The sequence below is a fragment of the Cygnus olor genome, chromosome 5 (genome assembly GCF_009769625.2).
Source record: "Cygnus olor isolate bCygOlo1 chromosome 5, bCygOlo1.pri.v2, whole genome shotgun sequence".
NCBI lineage: Eukaryota > Metazoa > Chordata > Aves > Anseriformes > Anatidae > Cygnus > Cygnus olor.
In genome coordinates this window covers 17,307,078-17,328,966 of record NC_049173.1, presented here as the reverse complement: position 1 = coordinate 17,328,966, position 21,889 = coordinate 17,307,078, and the positions used below count along the sequence as shown (strand labels likewise).

General features: G+C 39.8%; 1 protein-coding gene across 3 annotated transcripts in view; it reads right to left on the bottom strand.

Moving 5' to 3' along the window:
- Positions 1–10: 10 nt before the first annotated feature.
- The window catches only part of CCDC88C (coiled-coil domain containing 88C), a 91,581-nt gene continuing 69,702 nt past the window's right edge, over positions 11–21,889 (bottom strand). For 2 of the 3 annotated variants that reach the window (XM_040559807.1, XM_040559809.1), the window contains 13 exons: positions 21,684–21,845; positions 20,229–20,506; positions 15,346–15,489; positions 13,643–13,829; positions 13,253–13,398; positions 12,550–12,639; positions 10,823–11,064; positions 7,089–7,271; positions 6,618–6,686; positions 5,739–5,807; positions 4,771–5,072; positions 3,576–3,791; positions 11–2,330 (listed from right to left, as the gene is read on the bottom strand). In XM_040559807.1, coding sequence (XP_040415741.1) covers positions 1,320–2,330; positions 3,576–3,791; positions 4,771–5,072; positions 5,739–5,807; positions 6,618–6,686; positions 7,089–7,271; positions 10,823–11,064; positions 12,550–12,639; positions 13,253–13,398; positions 13,643–13,829; positions 15,346–15,489; positions 20,229–20,506; positions 21,684–21,845 — 3,099 coding nt within the window. In that variant the 3' untranslated portion in view covers positions 11–1,319. The remainder of the gene's footprint in view (positions 2,331–3,575; positions 3,792–4,770; positions 5,073–5,738; positions 5,808–6,617; positions 6,687–7,088; positions 7,272–10,822; positions 11,065–12,549; positions 12,640–13,252; positions 13,399–13,642; positions 13,830–15,345; positions 15,490–20,228; positions 20,507–21,683; positions 21,846–21,889) is intronic. The other variant, XM_040559808.1, reaches the window with a different exon arrangement.

The window sequence follows — 21,889 nt, the reverse complement described above, 5'->3', positions numbered from 1 at the left end:
CAACAACCCGTTTTATTTTAATCTTTATTATAAACAATTTTGTAGTTTCCAGAATGGGATTACTACACACTAGATAACAAAAACATCCTTAGCTGAATCAGTTTTAGCTTTTACTAGATTAAATCAGAACCAGCAAAACAAATATTATTGGGGAGAGGAGGAGGGAGGATTTAGTCTATTCCAAGAAAAACAGCTTTACAAACATGAAATAGAATTAAAGATATGCATCTGATCATATATACATAAGCAACTGATGACACCCTGGTCAGAAACATACACGGAAGTTCTCTGCACATAAATAGATTTTTTAAAGTATATTTCTTTCACATGTATACAAAATTATTTTGCTTTCTGTACTGAGCAAAGTTCTTGGAGACACAGCAGGGATTTCTAAGAGACTGAATCCCACTATCACTTAGTGTATGGGCTGTCATGCACACAGATGTAATAATACAATTTACACAGCATCCCTATACAATACTTGAGCTCCTTATATACATACTTACAAGTCACTTTTGTACATGAGATGCCACCTTTACAATTGAAATGACATCTCCCCTGAAAAGGCTGCATTAGTTCCAGTGTGGGTATAAAAGATAAAACAAGTTTTAAAAGGCAGCACCACTTGGCTTTCAGAGTCAAAAATTCACTGAGCTGCAGCTATATAGGGAAGGCAGTGGGGTGGTAACATTGACCCTTCTCTCTGTCTTTTGACAGTCCCAGTGGGGAAGGTTAAGATATGACCCTTGAATTCTATGCATCACCAATGTGGCTGTGGCAAGAAGAACTGATTTTAACAGATCCATGGCTAAAGCCACACACTTTTGATCTTCAGCTTTCCTATTAAGCTACTTAAGCCAAGTGTCTGGTTATGTCTTCTGGGGAGAAGTTTGGCTTTTATATGACCTTTTCACTATGGTTTAAGTTATTTATCAATAGCAGAGCTGGTTTCAGCACATACACATGACCTGTGAAACTCTTCTTTAATGCAGGTAGAAGGGTTGCATGATGCAACAATGACAGAGGACCCTGCTAAGCTTCTCCTGGAGTGGGGAATGCTCAGGACCTGTGAGAATCAGGCTCCAAGCTTGCTGTGGGATTAGGTCAGGCTTCCACTTTGTTTCAGGCACAACAGTGTCAAAAGAAGGGCTGGGGTTTTGCTCCTTGTTTGTCTTAATCATATTTTGTCCAACTAGAAAACAGTACCCAGAGAACATTCAAAACAGCATGCAGGTAGCGCCTTTTAAGACCTGGCACAGTGTCAAGACAAATGCTACCCAGTATCAGCAATGCCAAACACTATTAGCTGCATCCATGGGTTACACACAGCCATACTCATACCAAACCGTCTGCTGATCCCCCTGGGGGTCTGGAGACCCAGGAGTGCTGTTGGAGCTGCTTCCTCTCATGGGCTCCTCCATAGCCACACAGCTGCCTTCTGGTAGCTTACCCTGGCACTTGGTAAATAGGGCATCACTCTGGCCTTGCCCTAGGGAAGTATTTCCCTCAGTGCTGCTGGAAACAGCTCTGACAGAGGCCACTGTGGCCACCTCCCCAGTACGAGGGGCTGGCTTAGGTTTGACTTTAGAGGGAGTGTGCGGTGTGGGTGAGTAGTGTTGCGCAGGGCTCACTCGCTCCTGTTGCATGTTCAGATTGCTGGTGGAAGCAGTGGGTGAGGCAGAAAACCGATGGAAGGAGAGTGGCCTCTCATCTTTTGGTGGGGCCAGGGAAAGGCGCCTTGCATCAAGCTGCCGACAACGAGAATCAACACCTTGCAAGGAACCTGCCACCTTTGCAGACTGGGGCCTCTCTCTTAAGGTCGCCTGGGAGCTTGTTGGCACAGAAGCTCTACAAGTCTGACTGACAGCATCCTTGCCCCCACGCAGGTCTGCTGCTGCTTTCTGAGGGCTCTCCTGCCTGTATGTCTCCGGGCCGGTGGCTCTGAGGAGGTCTGCAGAGGCTAAGCTGAACGCCCTGCTCAGTGATGTACTCCTCCTGCTCACAGCTCCAGGCTGCTGTGGCTGTGCCATTTGCCGCATGCCACTCGCGGGTTGGTGCTGTGGTGTGTGAGGAAGCTTAAGGGACCCCTGGGAGCTTGCCTGAGGCTCAGGTTCGACTTGTCTGAGGTTTGGCTTCATGTAATTTCCAGGCTTAGTCGTTCTTCCTTCTTCACTGCCAATGGCCATCTTTACAGTTGGAGAAGTATGACTAGTGGGCATCTTAGCAGCCTCCTTTCTGGACGGTTGAACCAGCAGGTTCCCAGTAGCCGAAGGCTCATTTGCTTTCTTAAAATAATCACTCAGCAAATCATCTCTGTTATTGGAGGTATCCTGGTGTGAAAAAACATGCACATGCTACATTAATGACAACACGTCTTGAGCAAAGAATCATGCACAGCTTTTCATTCAGACAATCTTCCTTCCCACTTATTTCAAGAGACTCAAATAAAACCATGGATTTTATATTTAAGTGTGGAACGGAAGATACAAATGCATACAATGGATATAAATTCAAATCAAGGAGTAACATGCTCATCATAATTAATTGTGACAGCCCTGTTTGCCAGATTAATTGTCATAAACTTAGAAAATTTCACCCCACAAGTAACCTGGGCAGCAGCTCTTTTGACACCAGCCACTATCACTGTAACATCACTGTCATATGAATGACAGCAGCCGTTGGTATCAGCAGATATCAAAGATGGTCTGTCATTTTCCAGAATACAGTTACTCTGGATAACACACTACCGTAATATCAGGGATATAAAAAGAAAAAAAAATATCTTGGGGAGATACGCTAGCATTACAAGAAAGTTTCATAGCTTCTCCATTGACTTCCGTCACCTCTCCCAGTCAATATATTATATATGCTAAAAGCTGCATGTACAACATAATGAAATGTACCAAAAAATCATTATAGTAATTGAGAAATGATTGCTTGCCCACAATTAGCTTGCAAATTTCAAGTCAGACAATTAACCTGGCAGTAAAAGAAAATGTATATTGAATATTTCATTGGGATAGTCCATGCAAATCAAAATGGTGATGTTTGATCAGCTGCCACTGGACTATTAGTAGGAGGCATGCTCAGAACAGTTAAAGGACATGCTCTTCATGAAAAATGCACTGAAACAAGCTCATGAAACATATTTCTTTTCTCTAGGGAGCATGTTAAAGCTTAATATATTCACTTCATTAAAGTGCCAACCATTTCTTCCAGTTACAGAACGTATTTGCTAGAAGTGAACACTATCAATAGCGATAGTAGTTCAAATGCAGCTGGAAAATTTCTATGCTCAACTAAATGTTACAATGTTAAGGTTATTTTTACCTCACTTTAAACTGCTGTTATGCACATTAAATTAAAATCACAGAATTACTTGTTCTTCAAAAACAAGCGTGTTTATGTACAAGCACTGGAAATACTTTATGAGCAAGTAATGCAAGTGATCTCACAAACTTAGTCTTTTAAGTAACAGCTGAGAGTTACAATACGCTTCTATAGGTATTAATATGCTAGCAAAAGCTGTGGGGTAAGTTGAAAGCTGTTGCCTTCATAGCAAGAACAACGGATACCCTGGGGATATACAGTGAAGTGGATCTCCTATTTCCCCTGCCTGTTCTGTGCCTCATGCTGTCGGGACATGAATGACTGAGGACCGATTCGAATGACTGCGAAGGTTCCTGACGGAGGGGAGGACATAGGGAGTAGCAAGAGGGATACAGTGCATCAGCTTCTAACAGAAATTGGTGCAATGAAATCATTTCACTCTCATCTAAACTGCGTCGACGCTGAAAAGGAACAAGGATGACAGAAAGAATGAAAACGGAGACATGGTCAGGTAGTTAGACAAAAAAAATCAAATTTTAAACACGTCTAAAAGCTATGAAATTTATTTGGATAACTAGTGAATAGGAAGCATATTTAAGTAATGCTCTGAAACTTCAGGGACTATAATTTACTGATGTTATAAAACAGCACAGCTCTGCTGATTTCAATGCTGTTACCAAGGTATTAATTGAACAGAAATACCCGTTCACTTACGCTATCAGGGAATTGTTCTTGAGATATTAACATGCTCGATACCGCACCACTTCACTACTGTACAGCATGTCTAAGCAGTACAAGACAAATGCCATCTAGAAACCAAGTATTTCATTTCTGACCAAGTATTCAGAGCGTGGCATTTTCTTGCAGTCACAGAACCAAGAGAACAGTGCCAGTCAGCACACAAAGCATGGTGAAAGCACTGGAAACTTCCTTCAGAAAGAAAACACTCTCAAATGCAACGATGGTATTTTCAGCTTAGGAAATGGGTTTTAATAACTGCATATTTTGCATTTCTGGTGAAAACTACTTTTAGGTTTCATATGTAATTACGGATTTAGCAGCTGAAAATCACACAGAAAACTCATCCTTTTACAAATAAGAATAGCTGGAGTTCAGAATCGGTGCTATAATATGAAAGCTTAAAAATTTGTTTTTAAAAAGTCCCAGCAGTCCAATATATACTACTTGCAGTGAGTTATTTGCATGACCTGCCACAGCCATTGCATCAAAATAAATCAGCAAACACTGGGCAAAAGTTAATCTTGGCCTAGTTGTTTTAACAGGTTCATTCTTCAAATTGTCAGCTTGCAAGATTCGATACCTCTCTGCAAGTTCCACACATACAAAGATCTTCTTGTATTTCCTGGTGTTCCTAAACCCTCACGCCCCTGCATGCATCAGTTTTGAGCAGTTTTGCAGCACCTCAGAAGGACTACTTACACTTGGTGGGGATAGCCTGCTGCTCTCTTCCAGGAACTCTTCCAAGGTTACCATCTCACTGCCAGGTGAGGCAGACCGTTGCCTGCCTGTGTAAGACTGAGATGGAGCACTCTTCTGAGGTACATCATGAGAGAGCAAACCATTCCTGTGGAAGGAGGACTCATGCCTGTTGCTAGGGCCTAAGACAGCAGAAGCGGAGTGATAGGGATAGTTGTCTCGGAGCAAGGCTGGTGCCTCTCTGCTTGGCACCATATCTTCACTGCTGAGGCTCTCAGTTCTACCATGGATATGATCTAAGGAACCTGAGAAAAATCATAAATATCACTGAAGTCACCATTTTCCCCTCATTTCAGTAGAGTTACTGAAGTAGGAACTTTGTGATCTAGGGACACTTCCCAACAGCCAGCATTGTCTTCTCCCATGGAACTCAAGGCAGTCAAAACTCTGAAAAATCAGCACTAGTAAATGTCTTACAGTATATTCTTTGAGCCCCTATGTTAAACAAGTACAACTACTTGAACCTGGCAGTGGGATAGCAAAACGATTTTTCCAAAATGTTAGATCTCATTTACCCTTCAAGGACTCAGAATTTTATCAAGTCTGAGTGCACCGATTACTTACATGAGCTGTGTTCAGAGTAAGAAGAGCAGAGACCTGTTGTTGTAAAAAGAATTTAAAGAGTGGCCTGTTACTTCCCACAATATGATGCCAGTCAGACTAAAGCAAAACTAGACTGCCTGCCTTAAACAACCATCCCTTGCCAGAATCAGTCTTAGAAAAATACTTGTTGCCAGAATTGTTTTGATTCCCAAGACAGCCATGTCCAGATTCAGCTTCATGTCCAGATTCAATCATTACAATTTCAAAACAACAGTCTTCAAATTCAATTGGAAGGAAAACAGCATTTTGCATACAATTTCATGTAATTTCACTTCCTGTTTGTTAGAACTCAGCTGTAAAAGCTTTACCTTTCAAATTGAGCGGTGAACTACTGCTGGATGCATTTCGACTGCTCTCTAGACTGTTTGGCCTGGATACTGAAAAACACGAAACCAGCATTTAACAAACAGATCTGAAGTTCTGTTGATTTTCTAAAAAAGTTGGCTGCAGTCTGCCTTCTGAAAATAGGACCCGTGCAACTAAGTCACTTGGAAAACATTAACATCATAATATACAGAGGATGACAGTCTGGACACAGTAGAAATCATTCTCCTTTGTCAAGTCAAGTTGTTCAGGATCACCTATTTTTTTCTCACTTTTATCTTTTGCACAAAGAAATATGCTTTTACAGCAACTGTAAACAAAGTAACATAGATAATAAATAAGTTCATGTGGTCAAAGTAACATAGATAACAAGTAAGCTAATGTAGTAAGTTGCCTATCTCCTTCTCAGTTTGTTTCTTTGGAAGGAGCTGGTAACCAGGCTGCAAATGCAAATCTTTAAGCAGACAGTGCTGCTGCTGCACCTCTGTTCTCACCATGCGCTCCCCTTTTCCCCAGTACTATTTTTTTTTTGATTCACTTGCTTAAGAAAGGAATTAAACACTGTTCAGAAAAATCAGCAGCAAAACTGTATGACATGCATTAAAGAGTCTGTTACTGGGGCTAGTCAATTTGTCTCAATGTCAGCATTATTTTTGAAAATTTATTCTGGGAAAACATCCATTACAAGCTTCTCAAGAGAAAAATATAAGTATTTAGACCCACATTCCCCAAATGGTTTTACATTACTACACCTCATCCTATAAGGTTTATTTAACTAAAACATTCCAGGACAACTCACATGGATGCAATAAAACATGTCTTAATGTAGAGGTTTAGAGCATTTGTGTATGCTACAAGCTTACCATGCTGTCTGGTGCTTGCAAACTCTACCTCAGGGGACTGTTCACATAGATTATCTTCTGAATTATAGCCTAAAAAGAACATAAAATTTAGAAGGCAATATTGAACACAAGAAGGTCATTCCTTCAGGTCAGTTTCCAATGGATTCAGCAGTGTAAAAGACTGAAAGACTGAAGTGATCAAGGGGGTTTTATAGAGCCAGCACTGGAAGAGCAGCCACCCTCCAACCACTGCTATGAGTCACTGGGCAGGGAACCGTGGGACAGCTGACTAACATCCAAATGTCAAGTTAATGGCATTAAAAGAGCAAGAAAACCCTGTATCTGATCACCGTTACGCAGATAAAGCAGGAATGAAAATATGTGGGCTCTGTTTTTGTACTTGAATGCCATAAAAGCCATGTTTCACCCAGGTAGGGACTAAAAAGTAGCCTGACTTACACAAAGAGCTGGTAGATCAAATGCACTACACACCTTTCGGTCTGCTCTGGAGCCTGGAGATGGGAGTGGAAGTGTGCAGGTGAATAGCAGAGGTCGAGTAAGTCCTGGGACCCAGCTCCACACAGCCGTGTTTTGTCGCAGAGTCTGCTGAGATTTCAACATTATCATTGCTGCCTCCATGATGGGAATTCCTCTTTTGCTTTAGGTCCACCAACACTGAGGGGGAGAGAGGTAAATAAATACGAGACTATGAAGACTAGCACTAGGAGATTTGTATTTATCTGCCCATATAAACATGACAAGCAGGCACAAAAAACACACAACAGAGGCGCTAGCTTTGCAAGCTTTTCCATAAACACTTCAGTATTGAACAGGAAATTTCTGCCACCAGTTTTTCGATCATGTGTGCTCTCTGTAAAGTGTGGGAGTGACAAGGGCTGCTTAGTGCCAGTGGGAGGGTTGATATTATACATGCAACAGTTACTGTGAAACGAGGAAGAAAAGGAGCAAAGACATGAATGCAGAAAAAATAACTGAGGTGTGAAATTCCCATCATATTATTCCTCACAGGTGCATTTTATAAGCACTTACTTCAGTAATAAATTAAAATGAGGAAAGAGTGACAGAAGGCACACTCTTGTTCAAAGAGAAAAAATGTTGATTTGGAAATTAACTATCATGATTCACACGCTAAGATAATTGCTTTCAGGTTTAGTTTTTGCTGTGGCAAGAGCTCAGTCTCTTCAAGGTTAAAACTCTGCTGCTCTTACGATGCTCTGCTACAGTGCCTGTTAGGTGGAATTCACAGGATCGTAACATGAAAGCAACAAAAAACTAACCACTAGAATATTATTTAATTCAGAAAGCTGAAGACATCATTCCTAGTGATGAGGTGGGTTACTTCGATAATTGTAACGCTTTAAGGCACCCATATAATAGAACGAACTGTAAGGAATTTACTATAGGAAACAGCTTTACTGAGATGCAAGATTCTAGTTTCCGATATATTTCTAATGAGTACATACTTAACTAATACTAATTGAACGCTGAAAACACAGCAGAGCGCAGTGGTCAAAAACAAAAACTTGCAGAGACAACAGACAATTAGTTCAAAGCACAGACTAACAGCATAGCTGTATTAGAGAAAAACAGACCAAGTTACTGTCATATTAGATGATTCCTGGAAGCTTACTTCTGAAACGATGTTGTACCCCACAGTCTGTGTGGGCTCCCTAGCACAGGGCCTGCACTTTCTCTCAGAATTGGAGTTGATGGCACTTCTATGGGGCAATTACTGGGTAAAGTTTGGCAGTGAAAATCTGCATTTCTAATTGACTTTGAAGATGCACTTAACACCTTCCATAAATGCCAGAATTATTAATTGCCCTGGAGACAAACACACTCTTACAAACCCCAAAACGGGCAGCAACAGGCTTCTCTGCCAGTGCCCTTGGTTGTTCCACTTCTTGGAGTGAGAATGGAGATGAGACAGATCCTTCACCTTCTGTGCTGAGCTCTCCCATGAGCACGTTGCCTGGGATGCACACACTTCTAACACAGAGCAGGGACTGAAGCCACAAGTTCACTTCAGAAGCCACCAGGTAGTGACTACCAGGCAGTAAGAATTCTAGGCAACAGATCCATGATGAAGGTTATTCCCAATCTCAAGAGAACAAACCTACTTGTCTCTTCCAAAAAAAATCTTTCAAGACTGAAGCAGCAGAAACCTTAACTTTATGCTCAATCCAAGATGAATTTCATAGCCGGACTTATAAAAACTCTCTAAATAGCAGGTTAGGATGCAAACAACAAGAGATGTTACAGGGAATAATTTTCCCAATAGCTTTTACTCTACATTTAAAGATATGTTATTTAGAAGACAATGATGTTTTAAAAATTGCCATTTTTAGCATTTAGTTGCACAGAATATTGGAAAAATCTCCAGGATTTGAAATTGCTTATATGTTAGGTCTGCATTTTAGTAGGACTGTAACACTGTAGAAAGCATAGCAACAGCAGATCAGTTCAACACTTTAACTGGACATGCTGCAAGTATGTGATTGCAAGGAAATATGGAAGCGCAGAGCAATTTCACTTACTTATAACATGCACCACAGCCATTATACATACGCAAACTGTATGCCATGAGGTCCCCTAAAATTGTGCTGCATTGAAGAAATGATCCACAGTGTACAATAGTGATTCATCTTCTACAGGATAATTTAAGTCCATGTTCACTAATCTGTGCTTGTATTTAGAGTACTGTAAAGGCATGCTGAGTGTTTCTATTAAGGTGCGTGTTCTTTTAAGGCACGGAGGATTTTTTTCTTTTAAAATATTTGTCAGAAGTAGATGAAAATAAATACTAAAGAAAAGGTGTTAGAAATCTCCCAATTCCGAGAAAGAAAGAGGTTCATTAGGAGAAGATGGGATGTCGGAAGAAGACCAGAACCGGAGCCGATCAGAGAGAGACTGATGATTCGGTGGAGATTTAGGAGACTTTTCTTTATCCTTGCTTTTGCTTCTGAAAAAGGCAATCTTTTTGCGCTGCGCAGCTAAATTGTTATCACCCAGGTATCCCAAAAAGAAGAAGAAAAAAAAAGTGAAAAAACCCTTGTGAATAAAGCTTAATAAAGATTAAATACTACACAGCAAATAAAAAATGAACTAGGCTACGCAGACTAACACATTTACAGGACTCAGATTAACATGTAATTAGTCATAGTTAATCTGACTCGCCTTAATGCATAGATTAACAAATATGCATAAAATATAAGCAACTCCACTAAGAAATAACTGTTAGATCACACAGAATGTTTTATTTAAAAGAGAAAATCAAATAAGTCTATGTGCTACTTGGTGATTACATACATTCAAATTTCCTAGACGTTTTCTAAGCTTTAGTACTGATGGTCGTCATCTCAACATAAGCATGTTTCACATAAAATCAAGATGAATGAAAACCCAGAGACTTTGTTATCTCTGGCACTTGGTGAGGGACTTGTTTTGTGGAAACCCAAGTCCAAATTCCCAGGTGGAACTTTAGATGCACAATAAACACTTCTAACATCTCCTGGAACCTCATGGATGATTTGGGACATGCATTAATTGAAGTGAATCAAAGATCTTGAAGAATTAGTACGGAGAAAAGGAAACAAAAAACCCAAACCTCAATCAAACAGACACTTGGAGTAGTTTGTAACAGCAACTCTATCCTCCTCAGCTGCTCCGCTTCTGTCTCCCCCACTTCCCAGCGGGAATAGAGAAATTACTACTTAAGGATGAAGTTCAAAACTGATTCTTGAAAAGTACCCTTGGAACCCTTTTATTCCAAGTCAAAACACTGTACCATCTTCCAAAACAATACGAGATTACAATAAATTAGCATTTTCTAAGTTATTTCTTTTGCATGTGCGCCATCTCCTGGCAGTGGCTGTAAGACCAGCTTTTATCTGCTGGAGGAACAAATTGCAATAAGCTATAAAATTGCACGGACCAACTTTAAACTGCGTTTTTGCAAAGCCCCCGTGAATCAAGTATTTCCATCAGCTTCCTCAGTAAATTGTAATACATTCAAGCAAACTATGAAACTATCTATGTACAAAAGCTAAAAGGGAAAGAAGTAGGTAAAACAAACAAATCATATTAGTTTACTTAAAAAAAACTAAATAGAATTATGTGATGTATCATAGAGATATCAACATATCCTGTACCTTAAATCAAAACCATACTGTTCAGCTCATGAATTTGGGCTGGGCATTGTTTACCTTTATTTGAAGAACCCGCAGGGTTCTCTCTCTCTTCCATAGAGTTTGACCCTTGAGAGGTATTATCCTGAGACTCCTGTTGATGTTTCAGTCTTTGGGAGGCAGTTGGAGAGTTTACTGTCTCTGGGGATTCAGAATGCCATGGAGGACTCTCTGCTGCTGGTTTCAGCCGCTCCCTACCAGTCTCCTTCTTTGGCTTGATTAGTTTGACTAAGGCTCTGGCTCCAATCCAGTGGTTTTTCCTAATGAAGCAGGTTTTGTGAGTGAGATTCAAAAACACTACATGAAATACACTAAGAAGAAGTTTACAGCTGTGCTAAAGCCATCTTGCTATATTCTTACTTTTAACTGGTTGGGAAGCCGCAACGTGAATTCCACAGAAGCTTCTGATCTGATTCTCTCTCAAAGTCAAAATAATTTTATAGAAGTATTTCTTGAGCATGAATTTTTTTGAGAAAAAACAACTATTCCCTCTGCTAGAAACCTAAATTACACATATGGACCCATACAAGACATTTCAACTGTGTGAAAAGGTCTACTACAAGAACAGACTGAGACGTGAAGTAATAAAAACTGCTTTAAGGACAAATTCTTGCTCTTGCTAAGGGTATCGAATCCATTTATGGTGGAATTATGGCTCTTTTTTGTTTTGTTGTTGTTAATATATATGTGTGTTTTCTCTCTGATGGACTGCTTATACTCTGTGAAACAGCAGCTCTTAAAAGTCCTACTGCTGCTTAGTCACTATATAGGGTCCCTGCATTTTTCTGGGATGTTAATCCAGCCTTGGTGATAAAGCAGTTTCAAAACACCTGTAAGAGACTGTTTTGTAACAGACAGCAAGACTGTCCCCTAGTGGGAGTTTTAAGAAGCATGACGGATTATTGCTTATGAAGATCTCGTATCTTACACCCTCCATGAATTCAGAGCCGGTGGCAGCAACCTACGATATTCTAAGGCTTTAGCAAGAACTTCCAATTCCTACTTGACCACCAGCTCAAGAATCATTTTAGCACTGGGAATGAATGACCTATCAACACTGAAGCTTCTTAATCTCTCCTGTAGTCCCTTCTACTACAAACCCACAAGTGATATACCCCATCTGTACATCTGCGCACAGTATTTCACCTAACAGTTTCATATGCCATAGTTCCTGGAAAGATGGACTCTCATATTTTTCTGTTGGGATCATTTTCTGAATAGAGAGCACAGAAACTGATACCTTCTGATATGCACAAGCCTTTGCTTCTTTTAGTTACGGGCTTAAATCAAGTCCATCACTGAGCTTTGGATCTACTTAGGTTAACTACTGTGCTGCAATGCAGATTTAAAACAAAACAATCCCAAAGAAGAAATTTCACCTTCCTAAAAAGAGAAAGGATGAGTCTTAATCTCTTAGGACATGTGCCAGTTCAAATCACTGTGGTCAGCCTACTAGCGACAATAGGAATGTACAGCAGGGCAAAGTGACTCTTTTCCAACTAATACCACTTCAGATTCCAGTATTAAAATGCAGGACCACAGGTAATGCACTGTGCTCTCTATTAAAACAACCTAAAGCATGGCTGCAGCTTCTGGGAATGGTTTGTGGAATGAGAGTGAAGAGAGAAGTGGAGCTGACACTGTTTGTCCTTAATTAAGATGAAATTTCAATTATCTCCCACTATGGAGAGCCCTTTCTCATCCTCACAAAATCAATAGCAGAACTGAAACCAAATGGGACTTACTTTTTTGGAGCAGGATCATAAAACTTGTACTGATCCATTATTTTCTCTTCAAGTTTTTCCTTGTGTCTCTTTAAGGCATTTAATTTATCACTGTGAGGAAAAAAAACACATTCTGAATCATCTGGATGAAATTCAGCACAAACAAAAATCTGAAGACCAAGAGCAGCAAAAGACCAATGAGACTGAAATACCTTCCTGTCACATAAGCTTCAGAATGCTATTGATCTCATTTCACTATTTAGAGAGGGTAAATGCAAAAGCCTATCATATTTGCTGCTGAGTCAGTGACTTTTGTGCAATAAGCACGACAGTTGAAAAAATAACAGTAGATTTATGATATTCTAATACGACTACATTTCTGCTGCAATTCAGCTATTTTCCAAGTTCTTCAGAACCATTTGAGAAACACCAATGGGTCTAGCATTCCACCTTCTACAGCTGTTTTCCACATGGGTTCATCTATATTATTTGAAATGAGCTTTGCTTGTACAGGTGTCTCCTAAACATCCTTTTGTGGTAAGGCAATGCAAAGAAATTTTGTAGTCCCTCCCCATCACATCTATCTTGTCCTAAAGGTCCCCTTTTCTAGATATATATCAAGTAGACCGATCATCCCCCCTGGTTGTCCTTCTTCTACTGATAGATGATTAGTATTCTATTTGTCTAAAAGACTTCTTCAGGCTTCACAATTCTCTTTTCTTACATGTACTGTTTCTGTTCTTCATGATATTGCTCCTTGTTCTCCATGTTCTGCTCCAGTAACATCTGATTCTGCTGGCTCAGCATCTGAATCTGACTCAGAAGATGATGGTTCTCTTCTTCCAGATTTCCCTTTAGACGTGACAGCAGCTATTAAACAAGACAAACAGATGAATCTCTTCTCTGCAGTTGGCTTCCCTGAAGGTGCACCGCAATTAAGCTAACACAAATAACATAGCAACCTAGGATATAAATTCATAAACTTTAAAGTATATGAGGGTGCCATTATAAACACATAGCTTGATTTCCTATATATCATTTACCAAGAACTTCACATACTGGATGGTAGCACTCTAACAGAAATCCAGCAGCTGGAGTACCTATAGCTACTCACCTCACAGTGGTTATCCAGCTTGGTCAGAGAGATATCCATGGCCTGGTGCTGTTCTTTCAGCTCATCATAGCGAGCCTGCCAACGATTCAGCTCTAGCTGAGAGTTGTTCAAGGAAGTTTTCAGCTCTTTAGTGTGTGAATGCAGCCCTTCATACTCTGCCTTTAGTTGGCTGTGCAAGAAATTCACCCTAAACATGAAAAAGCCAGCAGACTTATGAAGAACACTTCATACAAAGTACCTCACATTCAAAGACTACACTGTAAGTGTGCAGCTGTCACTGAATCAGACACTGAGTTCCAAAGACTCCTAAAAACATTTTTACTCTGAGCATGTAATGAGATTTTATTAAAAAGTTGTAAAAGCATTATAAAATATTTTAAAACTGCAATAGAATTAAGAGAAGATAGATTAAAATAGATGAAAAATAAATCTGCTATTTCCTTGATGTGTAAGAAACACATCATGCATTTCTGAGGCATGTTGCATTTAAAAGCATTTTGATACAAAGGCAGCTCTATTTGGCACAAATAAAGAATAGTAACAGATTTCTTTTCTTGGTACATGAAATATGAGCATTAATGTCTTATATGAGCATAAATATGACACTGTAATGTTGTAAATGAGACTACGGCATTCCTTTACACTTTTTGGTAAATCTAAAAACGTCTACTAATCATGACGGCATAAAATTATAAATATTGATAAATTAAAATGGTTAAGTTCTGTATCTGCTGACAGACCAGCTAAGCCTTCCAGCTTTGCAAATAACATTTTGCAACATCTTTCCTTGTTTCTAGAGAAACTGGGTTGAAAACAGGAAGCTCAAGGAAAACATGTTTGCAGAGCTCAGCAGCATTCTAAGGTACAGTGTAACTGGGACAGCATATGAAACCTTTGTGACTGAACTGAACGTGTGATTTTTAAATGTGATTCAATCTGACACTGTTTGAACTTGATACGACCTTGACCCCTTATGTGTACCAAACTTTTTCTCAAAATGCCTTTGTAGTATCAAAAATGTCTCTGAACTAGTTGTAACAGCTAGAGCCAAGTAGGAATGTGTGTGTGAGGGTACATTTTACTGTTGTATTTTGTAAATTTGGGTGCTACCTCAATAAGGGGTTTTGGCACGAGTTAACAGTTACCCAGCGATCATATGAATCACTAAGCCCATTTTTAATAACAAAAATTAAATCTCTTTCAAGTATTAACAAATAGCAGCTTTCTCTTGGCAGCAGAGTATAAACAGCTACATTAACTCCTAGAACTAAAGCATATTGTGTAAAAGACATGATACAGTTTGTCTTGCGAGGAAAAAAATGGGTAGGGACCATTTCACACAACTCTAGATATTACTGAGAGTTTTGTGTATTTGTAGTTCTACTTAAAGACAGGTGTTGGAAATACTTCGTTACAGAAACACCTGTGAATGGGACCACAAGTGGAAGTGTATTTTAAATAAGCAAAAGGCCCAGGATCAGTCCATACGTTAAGAATCAGTTAACAGTACTTGTTGACATTGTCCATTAAGTTGATAATCTAAAACAAGTTAAACAAAAATTAACAATATAGAAATGAGGAAACTTTAACAGACACATTAATGGAGGTATTCTGGAGCTACAGTTAACACAGAAAAACAATGGTGTATTTTGCATAACTGACTTTTCAATTATATATAAAAGGATTTAGCGAGGGAGCCATACCTGTCCAACTCCTCCCTCAGCTTCTGATTTTCCCCAGTGGTTATTGCATTTGATCTCCTCTCTTGTTGCAGAACCTCTCTCTCGTTTTTTAGGACTATTTCCAACTCTTCCAATTCTGCCTTGTGTTTCATTAAACTGTTGTATCTACAAAAGAGAAATAGCATAATCTCTGCTCTCTTCTACACATTTTTCTTCCTCTAGTTTAAGATTTCTTTATAGGTGATACCACAAACATCAGAAAACATTTTTTCCTGTCTGCTTAGTTTTGTACAAATTTGTGTGGTTAAAGATTTACCAAGACTGAAGAAATCCACGGTATGCATGGAAACTCAGCTTAGTCTACATGTCTATGGGGAGGCTCTTGGAAAAAAAAAATTAAACAAATCAAAATGCAGTTGTCAGAACCTTATTAATTTCCAGATCCTGACCATTTGGTAAAAAGCATTTGAGTTTCCAGAAACTTCACCACTAAACTGGAATCCCATTCACAAATAATTGTCAGTGACAGGTTTCAAAACCATGACTGAAAAGCAGAAAGCATCAGCCAAAAAGCAAGAAGAAAACAGGGAAATGAATAACTTAATGCATGCTGGGTTATATGAATAGGTACTAGCATACTGCATAGGTATTCATCTCCTGCGTACTCCAGACATGGTGAGGACATATCAGCAAGAGGTGACAGCGAAATACCTTCAGGCAGGGGTTAAGCTACCTGCTTGAGTGGCTCTACGTGTTCACTTTTGAGAAATCCAAGAGCAAGACTGCTGATCATGTCCAGGCCACCACTCACAGGGCCTCCGCTGTTATCCAGGTTCAAACAATTTATATAAAAATCCTTGAGAACAGGAAGGTGTGCATGGAGAGGGCAGATGCCTTCAACTATGTCTTGAACTTCCATCTCTGGACTACTAAACTAACTGAACTGTGGAACAGCTCCCCTGACGTGGCATAGCACAGATCAGGTGCACTCAGCCTCCCTGGAGCTGCTACGCTGCCTGCATTCAGAAAACACTGCACAGAATGAGGTGGATTGAGACCACTTTATAAAAGAGCAATCTCTTCCCAGGTTTTTTTCCTGTGGTGGCCTCTGTAGGTTCTGTGCCCACGTGCACACACAAGCAAAAACCACTGGAGACACTGGTGCAGTGGAGTTAAACTCACCAGCACATTATTCTGTGAGAATAAGGGGACATTGCCCTGAAATACTCCTAACAGAAACAGCTGCACTGGTCACAGAGAAGCATCATTTTGGGCAATTTTAAAACAGCATCTGGGTGGAAGACACAGTAATGCCTGAACAAGCTAGAGTAAACAAGCAGCATCTGCACTTGTCCAGTCAGCCACTGCTGACATCTCAGCAGAGATGAATGCAGAGCATGGCTGCTCTGCAGCCACTAGAACTTAAAACCAAAAACAAAAGCAGCAGACAGCACCAAATACACTGACTCCTGCCAACTTGTTTTTCTTTCAGGCTACCATTCCCTTCATCCCAGGGTCAGATTACAGCCTGTCCCAAATTCCAGCCCATTGAAGGGCCACACAGAAAAGTACCTGTCTCCCAGACAAAAGCTGCTTTTTACTATTCATTCCCAGTGGCAGCAGTGGAGTTTAATTAACCTTATTTTTTTGTTCTTCCTTCATTCAGCTCCAGGATATTTCAAATTCAATGTCTGTACAACAAATGGAAGAACCTGAATCCAAGAAGGATTTAAGAAACTGTGTGCCAATCCAGAGTCTGAGAAGACAAAATCCACTATCTCTTGGCAGAGATTACTGTGGTTGCCTCTGTAGAAACTGTGTTGTGAATTCTTTTGCCATTTCCCTCTGATAGGGCTACTCTGTTCATTTTTATCCAAGCAGTCTGTTTTTAACGAGGGCTACTTAGCAGGAAGCAGTATACTGGTCCAGTTTTACCAGCTTGGCCCACGTCTACACGTTGCCTTTGAGCATGAGAGCTACTGAGGTAGACCACAGCTGCTTCCCTAAATGCTAGGGACAGGTAAGAAACATGAGCCTGTCTGCAAAAATGCAAGTGATTCTGCATCTCTGGAGCCCTAATGAAATCCCCAAGCAAAATGTATCTGCATTCTGGATTCATTATGGAGTGTTTGAGCAGGATTTGTGCCACCTGACAAGCTTTACTACCAGGAAAGGTACACCAGCCTGTAGGCTATTCAACACTCACGCTCCCGCCATTTCTTTAAGCATCAGTCCCAGGCACATGGGAAGAAGGTTTGTTAAAACATTTTCTTATAAGAAAATGCACTTTGGCTCTGACACAGTCCATTCCTGGACTTGAGAAATAATATTCCTCTTTGCTCCTTTTGGTTTTCACTCTTTCAGCTGCTTTGTTAGCAAAAAAAGCGGTTAGTGGGTGTTTGAGACTGAGGAAACTTTTTTAAAAAAAAGCTCAGCTATGATAAAAAAACAAGTAGCAAGGGGAACCCATAAATATAATTACCAGCCAGCACTGGTAACATAACCCTGCAATACGTAACCATGCACAGCATGAACTCTGTTTTTCCAGTGAGATGAATTTTTCCAGTATCTCTGTAGGATTACAGAGCTCTCCAGAGTAAGCCACACAGAAATGCTCAAGCATCTGCCAATCAACTGTAGTTAGTAAGTTATTACCTTCCCTTAGTAATGTGCAATATGTAAAGCAATCTGAAAAAATGCAGGCAAAAGAGTCCAGCCTTTCTATGCTCGCTGAGACAGTCGGCCAAACACTGCAGTCAAGAAACTGCTATTAATGGTAAACGGTTCTAACGTACTAACTCTCTTTTCCTTTCTAAGTCAAACCCACGTATCTGTGGTTTGCTGGGCTAGGACAGGCCATTTCACACAACCCATTACTAAATCCACACTGCAGGGCTAGCATTATGCAGATACAGCCGAGGGAGTTTTAATCAAGTTTGCTCAGGTGCAGAAAATATTCTGACTGTGGTCAGAATGCATCAGCACAACCTACACTAACCTCACGGACATCAGCCTACACAGAGTTGGGAGTCCAAAAGCTAACTGCCATTGCTTTTTTTTGACATGAGCTGCAGTCCCAGGTCTGTGCAGGAGTGCAATTCTGCCTTAAGTAACAGAACTATGATTACAAGCTGTCACCAACCGAGGAAAACTAGTATCTTGGGGATGGGACAAGCAAAACCTCAGAGAACTTCAGTCTCAGACACTGCAAAAACAAACTTCTTAGCTGCACTGCACTAGGAAAATTTAACAGGTGGTGCATTCTAGCTGAAGGTCAAATGTGAGAGGTTTCATCTTAGCAATTAAATGCTCCAGTGTGGCAGACAAAAGCAGTTTTCTCACAGCTGTTTTTCTAACTTCCTCCCCTCTGTCCCTTTCAGCCAGCTGAACTGCATATAGCACACTATTAAAAAAAAAAAAAAAAGGGAAGAAGAAGAAAAAAAGAAGTGGCTTGTCTCTTCTTCCTGACAGCCAAATGGAGACATGCAGACACAGCCTGTCCTTGGACAAATCACCTTGACAAGTGTCTTTTGAGACTGACCTGCTGAGGAGGACACTGCACTCTTAAAACTGTTAAAATCAACCTGCTTTGATTACACAAAAGGTCACCATCTGCTCCCCCGGGACATCTCTCACTGACAGTCACATCTCAGTAACAAAGTCCAAACTCTTAATGTTTAGAATGGTGATCTGACCACTTATCACTAGAGATAACCTGTTTTTAGAAAACTGCTTTTTCCTTAGGTCGGAGCTGTCTTATAGTTGGTACTCATCGATAAAAGGAAGAATCAGGCAAACTGCCTCTACACACCACAACATGATAATCTGATAATCTTAAGCAACGCCTGCATCAAAGAGATCCATTAATCAGCCTGAGAGACTTGGTAAGCAGCAACAGGGTCTGTGTAATCACTTACAGCTCATTTAGTTGACAGCCAAGCAGCTGTCCTGTCACATAGCCCTGGTGGACACTTTAACCACAATAGGTTCACTTCTATACTTTATCAAAAATCTATTGCACATTATAGTGCCTGCTCCTTTGTGTTTGAGAAAGAAAAGCTTAGCACCAGGTTTTAGTCCACCCTCAAGGATCACCATTGACTTGCTATGAACCCAACTTGTGGTCTTGCACAGAAACTGAATCTCAATACAGATATTTTGAGGAAGACCACTGATTTTTTTATTATTATTTTTTGAAATTTTTAAGGTAGAGTGACATTCATGTTGTGGTACAGTATTTATATTGTTCAATCCATGAACAACTGTCAGAAAATGACAGTAACTAGTGACTAAAATAATAAACAGAATTGTCTGATTTCACAATTCAACTGAAGGGCCTGAAGGAAAAACTTTAGACTGTAAAAACAAGAAAGAAAAAAAATAATACACCACTCTCTCAGAACTAGCCCAATACAGTTTCCATCAGAGAGCCTCCTTTGTCATGAGGTTGAACGCACACACTATCCTCAATGATCTATACTGTTTGCCAAGAAACTTGTACTTAGGTAATTACCCAGCTGACTTACAGACCTCACTGTATGACTACAAAAGATATCTCCTGGTAGAACAGGAAAACTCTTTTTAAAGGCTGTATGTTATTATAACGTAGATCCTTAAACGTAGTAAAGGGATTTAAGTTACTTCTTACTAAGTATCCCCAAGACCCAACCACATTCACTAAGTATCATCATTCATCTGTGGTCTGCTGCCTTCAAACCTACAGCTTTTCAAGTATTTTCATCTAATCTCCTAATGATAGCAAGAATAAGACAACACTTTTTCAAAGGAACAACTTACTCTAATAAAACAGTAGTTTCTGTTTATAATTAGAGACCAACACTTAAGACTAAGATCGTAACACAGGCACATTCCAGCTACACAACTGCACTGAACAGTGAGCATACCTCTCCCCCAGACCTTTGTGTTCCAGATCCAGGTTTTTGTGCAATGTTTTCAGACAGCTGTGCTGGTTTATCAACATTTCATATTCTGTGGACTGCCGTTCATGCAATGAAGCAAGGTGTTCATGGTCTTGAAGCAATGATTCATATTCAGCTTTGAGCTGCTCCTTCTGTTTCAGCAGATTTTCATTCTCATTCTCCTTGGCTGTCTGCTGATTTTGGAGTAAAGTATTCTGGGCCATCAGCGAAGCACTCTGGGAGCTGAGGGTTGAATTTTCTACCTAAAGTTTCTCAAATAAAAAGCAAGTGTTACTTACACCTACTGGTACATGCAACAGACATGTATAGTAGCACATTATACCTGCATACAGTTAATCAAGAATACATCCGTTGTTTTCTAGAGTTAAGACATTTATGGATGCTTGGGCATTATTTCAATATTGCTGGTAGTATACACCATAGTGTGTGTCTGTGTGTATAAATGTATATATATATATGCACATAGTATGCAACATGTTAGCAGCAGTCTGATATATAACAAGGTAACTTTCTAACTGGAACAACACTGTTATACTAGCAGAAGAACTTGAGACTGAAGACCCAGATGAACTGGAATACTTGCATCTTAACTGTATCTCTAACAATAAGGTACAAAAGCTTAAGTTATTCCACATTTATGCACCAGTAATGAAATGTAATTTCACCCAAACTCAACAAAATCAACTGCACCATTGTGTATGGGGGCAGCACTTCTAACAGGGCTGATTTCAGTAGATAGGTGGGTGCACTGATTTTGTATGTTGCTTGTACACTTCAGTTGCAAGTGAGAACTAAGTAAAGACCAAGCACTCAGAACATGAAAGTTGAAAGCTTAAAGAAAAAAGGGAAATCCACATAATAAAAACATGAGAGCTAATCCAAAGCAGTCCTTTAAAACTGTTCTCTTTCTCAAATTACATTTTTTTTAATTCCAAAATTAGAAGTAATATTTAAGAATATCTGCTTTCAACTGGCAACTTCCCTATTTTGTCTGAAAGTCTGAAACTTGTGATCAGCACCCATTCCTACAATGCCTCTTTGGATCTGACTTGTGTTCTCTTTCCATTTCTTCCAAGCTCTTTATAGATATGGCATTAACAGAATAAACAGCATATATCTTATTTTAGTGCAGCTTCTGAAATAACATCTGGATTTTGCTGCATCATTAATTGATTTTAAGAATTGCTCTCAAAATAACAACATTTTTAATAAATATAAGTCCACATAGTAGCTATAGACTCAGTTTCCCTCCTAGCTTGGAGAAATTTAGATCTTAATTTAAGCTCTACCTTATGGACCTCATCTTTACATTACTACATTAGCCTACCAATATAAACATTTTCTTGTCAGCTATTATATTCTCCACGCTACTAGAATGCAATCCAGTCTCCTGGAAGAGAAGTACAAGGTTGTCCTGACCTGGAGTTTGGCTGTCTGCGTCTGCAAGGCAGTATTGTGTTCCTGAAGGAAGATATTTTGCTTCTGTAGTGTCAGGATCTGATTGTTGAAGGAGACATTCTGTGTTTCCAAATGCTTCAGCTGTTCTTTAAGCAACTGCTTTTCAGTATGCAGAGCTGCATTCTGAAAGAGAGATTGGGATTTGAAGGGGATAACAGGAAGAATTG